Raw genomic sequence first — 5,374 nt, forward strand, 5'->3', positions numbered from 1 at the left:
TGTTAACCAAAACCAAAACCACAATGACATAACTGAAAGCTAACAAGATAAGGGGCTTCAAGAATGCCTGAGCAAAGGAGTAGTGACCAAGAATTTATCATAAAAATTCAACTCTTTTTGTTAAAATTTATTATAAAGAATAGTTATATTCTGAAAAACATAATGTTTATAAAACAAATCATGTTTATAGAAATTTATAGTAATAAAAATCAATAAAAATAAATATAAGAAACATGACCGCCTGTTATCATCAAGGATCTTGGTGTAAATTTGGGAATCCGATAGACGGATGTTAATAACATGCTATCGAGCCTCCATTACTGTAACGCTCATATTGTTCACAGAATAGTCCTTTGACTTTCTTTCAACTGAAGTTGACATTGATACGGTTCTGCCAAAGAAGAACGCTGACCGTTTTGGGCCAGGTAACTGCATAGTGTCATTCGTAAGCATAAAGATCACATCCGACATTACTGGTCTATCCTCTGCATTTTCTTGTACACAGAGAAGCGCTACGTGAACGGTCCTCAAGAGTTGGTCAATGACGCAACTATTACCTAGTGTTGGATCCTGCAACTGTGCTGCATCCCCTTGTTGCCATAGCTCCCATGCCTAAACCCATATGGAAGCCTTTAATTCTTAAGAGTAAACTGCCAATTTGTTCCCTGAGGTTTGGCCAGTTTTGCCACTTTAGTCCAAATCTCAAACCTTTTGTATCTGGGTCCCTATGGTTTCAGTTTTGTTACCATTTTGATCCAAAAGTGAAATCAGGTCAGATTCCCAAATTAAACCCCCCTGTTTTGTCTTTTTCCTCAGGGGTAATTTTGTCATTTTCATTTTATTATAACTGGTTATTAATTAAAAATAATAAAACTAAATTAATCAACCTTGAAACTATAAAACTAAATTGATCCATATACCCCATGCCACCACCATTAAACTGCCGCTGGTGACCATGATTATGCTGCTCGTGATGTTGATGATGATGATGATACTGAATCGCCACATGATGATGCGGATGATGATGATGAGCGTGATGACTCTGCACCGGCACCGAAACCGTCACCGCCACATACGTCGGGATCGGAGCATGAAACGGAGAATTAGGAGACGAAAATACATGAATTATCCTCGGCGACGTCGGAGGAGGAGGCGGCAGCGGTGGTGGTGGTGCGAGGGACAAACTCCAGCGCTTTGGCGTTAATCGGCTGAATGAAATGTTACGTGTGAGAGATTGATTGTTGGTGCTATCAGTTGAAACTGAAGTAGAGATAGGTTATTCTAGGGTTTGAGATGAGGATGAGGAGGAAGATGAGGATTCCTGAGCCATAGTATTATTGGAGGATTTGTATGTATAGGTTTTGTATAAGGGGATCTGCTTTGTAAAAACTAGGGTTTGTATGGGGAAGATGAAGTGAGCAAGAGCAAGATCCCCCTCCCTCTACCAGTTATAATAAAACGAAAATGACAAAATTACCCCTGAGGAAAAGAACAAAACAAGGGGGTTTAATTTGGGGAATCTGGCCTGATTTCACTATTGGTCCAAAATGGCAACAAAACTAAAACCATAGGGACCCAAATACAAAATGTTTGAGATTTAGACTAAAGTGGCAAAACTGGCCAAACCTCAAGGACCAAAATGACAGTTTACTCAATTCTTAATGTTGCACTTTGACGTATGAAGTCAAACAACGGAGAGTTATAAAAGTTAGAATTTACTTGACTTACATATCTTACTAGATTCGTCGTTTTGTCAAGATGAGAGAAGCTAGAGTTTCTTCTTCCACTCACGATTTCAAGGATTAAGACTCCAAAGCTGAAGACGTCAGATTTCACCGAGAAAGTCCCTTCCATTGCATACTCGGGAGACATGTAACCACTACATAATGTAACTGAATTAGAATCGGTAAAATTTAATTAGAAGTAACCCGGCTATAATTTAAGTTTGAATGAGCGAGTGTGCATACTATGTACCAACTACCCTTTTGGTAATCGCTTCGGTCTCATCTTGCTTGAAAATTCTTGCAATACCGAAATCAGATATCTTGGGGTTCATACTTTCATCTAGCAAAACATTACTAGCTTTGAGATCTCTATGGATAACGCGCATTCTCGAGTATTTATGTAGGTAAAGCAGTCCTTGAGCAATTCCTTCAATGATGTTCCATCTTTTTAGCCAGTCTAGCATTGCCTTCTTAGTTTCATCTATGCAATCATTTTAATATCTTAGAAAAAGTAAACTAGTATCAAAATTCAAACCATCATGTACATATAGATGGATATTGATGACATAAGTCCTGAACCGGCCCACATCGTGTAAGCCCAATAGCGGCTACCCACTTGAGCTCTATATCGTGGTTATATACAGTGGGTAAACCTTAATGGGCTTACCTGATGTGGGCCGGGTCGAGCCTAACGGGCCCAACACTATATTTATTGGCCGTAAAGACTTCTGTCATAAGATATAATTCTTACCAAATAGAAAATAATCTAAACTCTTGTTGGGCATGTACTCATAAATTAACATCTTTTCTTCTCCATGAATACAACAACCTAGAACCCTGACAAGATTTGTATGTTGAAGTTTGGCAATAAGTATGAGTTCATTCTTGAATTCCACAAGCCCTTGTCCTGATGTTCTTGAAAGCCTTTTAACTGCAATTTCTCGTTCATCACTAAGTTTCCCCTGTCGTCATAAGCACATTATATGATTTATATCGCGCTTTTGTCACAAGAAAAAAACTACCCACAGCTCAACAAACACGGGTGATGTGAAAAGACACAAATACCTTATAAACTGGACCGAAACCTCCTTTTCCAAGCTTGTTTTCATCCGAGAAATCATTTGTGGCTGTTACTATAGCAGCAATGCTAAACACTACTATATCACTTCCTTTTCTGCCGTCCCTTACAATATCACTCGAATCCCTGAAGCTTTCGTTAGCCATCATCTCAAGAATACGTCTGTCGTCTCTTTTTTGTCTCTCTTTTACAATCCAAACCATTATTAGAAAGTGAAACAGACATAGAACTTTAAAAGCAGACATTATTATATTAACACTGATCGCTATACCTTCTCGTTTAAGTTTTCTGTTCTTAGCATACGACAATAGACCAAAGCAAAATAGTAGACAAATGCCAGCAACAAGAGGTGCCCAATTCAAGATTTTAGCATCATTTCCTGTGTACAATGTCTTCGGTTATATTAATTCTAGTTTTATGCACATCATAATTACATCAAGAACATAGACAATATCCAGGAGTAATGTGACAAAACACATAAGAGTTAACCAACAAATCACTATACTAATCGCGGTTATTTTACCTTTGCTCGGATTGGCAGAAACAAGCACAAACTTTGTAACAGCATTTCCTTGAGAATCAACCGAAAAGTTACCAACTGATTTCGCTCCGATCCATCTTATACATCCAGTTCCATTCTCTACACTGACAAACCCCAAACACCCACAATCATTCCAACACTTCACCATACAATCACCAATACTTAAACTCGAATTATCATCAACCACTCTACGCATCACATCACTTACAAAATCCCCACTTAAAGTACTAAACCTATCACGCTCACTCCTACACTTAGGCGTATCAGAACTCGCCACACACCCGTTACCCGAATCAAACCCATAACACAAATCATTAGCCGAAAGCCTACGATCATTCCCATCCACAATCCGCCCGTGTGGTCTCAAAATCCACATAGGATGAATATTATTAACACTCTCGTAACTAAAGTATCTTTCTTCATCATTATACACATAATGCAGATTATACCTTGACAAAAGTAAATCATTTACAATCATAAACTCAAACATATGACCTCTTAAATCCCCACTCGTCCAATACGGCCGACCGCGTTGTTGAACCAACAACCTCTGCGAATTTTCTCCATTAGAAACCCAACTCAAACTAAAAGCACCAACATCAGGCACTTCATCACTTAACCAAGAAGTCAAGTTCCAGTTCCTACCCGTTTTAAGATCCGATCCGAGCTTCATACCCGGTAGAAACACATTAGTTGGGTAATCAAAACTTCTCCATATAATATTATTGTCAGTTTCATTCTTCAGCTGGAAATCACCAGTGTCTTGAAGAGTTGCAGTCAAGTTTGTTGTCTGACCAAACTTATTATTATTATCTGAGATGTTTACAATGACTGTTCCTCCTGTTGTAGCAATGATTATCCGACCAAGATACGGATCTATCATAAGGAGGGTTGAGCTTGATGTGATCGGAGTGGATGGGTTTGCTACCCATACTCTTCGATATTGTTCATCATTGGTGTACCAGATTCCTAAATATGTGCTGTTTGTTGCGGGTATAGTAAAGAATCCTAATGTGAAGTTGTTATTAGGGGACACGAGTTGAGAAGTGTGGTTGAGTTGGTCGCCAACTTTGAGGGTTGAAACACCGGTGGCCGGAAAGTAGTTGATGGTTAGAATAGTGAAGATGATGAGAGTAATCATTGAGAAATGAGAAATAATTATTCAATGGATTTGTTGTTTATTTTTGAATATGGGAGTTGAAGGATTTATATATGATTGTTAAGGTGATTAGGTTAATCATTTTTCATGTTGTTTAATATTTTTATTCGAAAGCATGCGACTTTTCAAGGTTTATAACTTTGATTGGTGTCATCTGTAGGCTGTTTTGATTTTAGAGAAGAGAAATAAAAAATTATTATTATTATTATTATTATTATTATTATTATTATTATTATTATTATTAATCTGTTTTCGAGTAGGATAGAGATTAAAAGGAAAGGTGTGTATTTAAAATACTTTTTAAAAACCTCTTATATTCAATTCTCTATCTGTTTCTCTATGATACTCACAATTGATGGAACTGGTCTAGACAGCTCGAGTCAGATGCGGAGCTTTTAGAATGGAAGGAATGTTAAGATATTCTCAACTCAGTTACACTTTCCAACGATAAGGATTCTTGGTATTGAGATAGTGGCGATCAGGGTGGTTTCTCGGTGAAGACAGATAAAAAGGCTTTAATTGGTGATAGAGGGGCAAGCCCCCTCCCTGATTTTGTTTGGTGTAAAGGGTGTCTCTTAAATGCAATATTATGGCATGGAGAGGTAATTTGGATAGGTTGGTTACGGGAGTTAATTTAAGAAGAAGGAACTTAGACATCACATCAGTTATGTGTCCTTTTTGCGATGAGTGCGAGGAAACGATAGAGCACTTATTTACTGCTTGCTTGGTGACTTATCGGCTTTGGTCCCCCAATTTATGCTTTTGATTTCAAAGACATTTTGGAGATTCATAGTTACTCTCAATTGGGCAAAAAAGCGAAAAAGATCATATACAGTTTAGTGATTATCTCTTGCTGGTGCATTTGGAAAGGA

At 37.8% G+C, this 5,374-nt stretch overlaps 1 protein-coding gene across 1 annotated transcript; it reads right to left on the reverse strand.

Annotated features, from left to right (window-relative positions):
- Positions 1–240: 240 nt before the first annotated feature.
- LOC110899418 (G-type lectin S-receptor-like serine/threonine-protein kinase At1g67520) lies at positions 241–4,506 on the reverse strand. The gene is made up of 7 exons (XM_022146308.2): positions 3,326–4,506; positions 3,074–3,181; positions 2,790–2,986; positions 2,476–2,686; positions 1,968–2,205; positions 1,729–1,879; positions 241–612 (listed from the first exon to the last, which is right to left on the reverse strand). Exons 1-7 carry the CDS (start codon positions 4,482–4,484, stop codon positions 304–306), a joined length of 2,373 nt encoding a protein of 790 aa, XP_022002000.1. The 5' UTR covers positions 4,485–4,506; the 3' UTR covers positions 241–303.
- Between the last annotated feature and the right edge of the window lie 868 nt (positions 4,507–5,374).

Source organism: Helianthus annuus, chromosome 13, assembly GCF_002127325.2.
Source record: "Helianthus annuus cultivar XRQ/B chromosome 13, HanXRQr2.0-SUNRISE, whole genome shotgun sequence".
In the NCBI taxonomy this organism is placed as follows: Eukaryota; Viridiplantae; Streptophyta; class Magnoliopsida; order Asterales; family Asteraceae; genus Helianthus; species Helianthus annuus.

Bases quoted from the DNA above. Each gene is read 5' to 3' on its own strand.
- LOC110899418 (XM_022146308.2), bottom strand. From the start codon at position 4,484: ATGATTACTCTCATCATCTTCACTATTCTAACCATCAACTACTTTCCG. The intron at 3,182-3,325 runs GTAAAATAACCG...CATTGTACACAG, and splicing joins TTCTGCCAATCCGAGCAAAG to GAAATGATGCTAAAATCTTG. The intron at 2,687-2,789 runs GTATTTGTGTCT...TTATGACGACAG, and splicing joins GTTTCGGTCCAGTTTATAAG to GGGAAACTTAGTGATGAACG.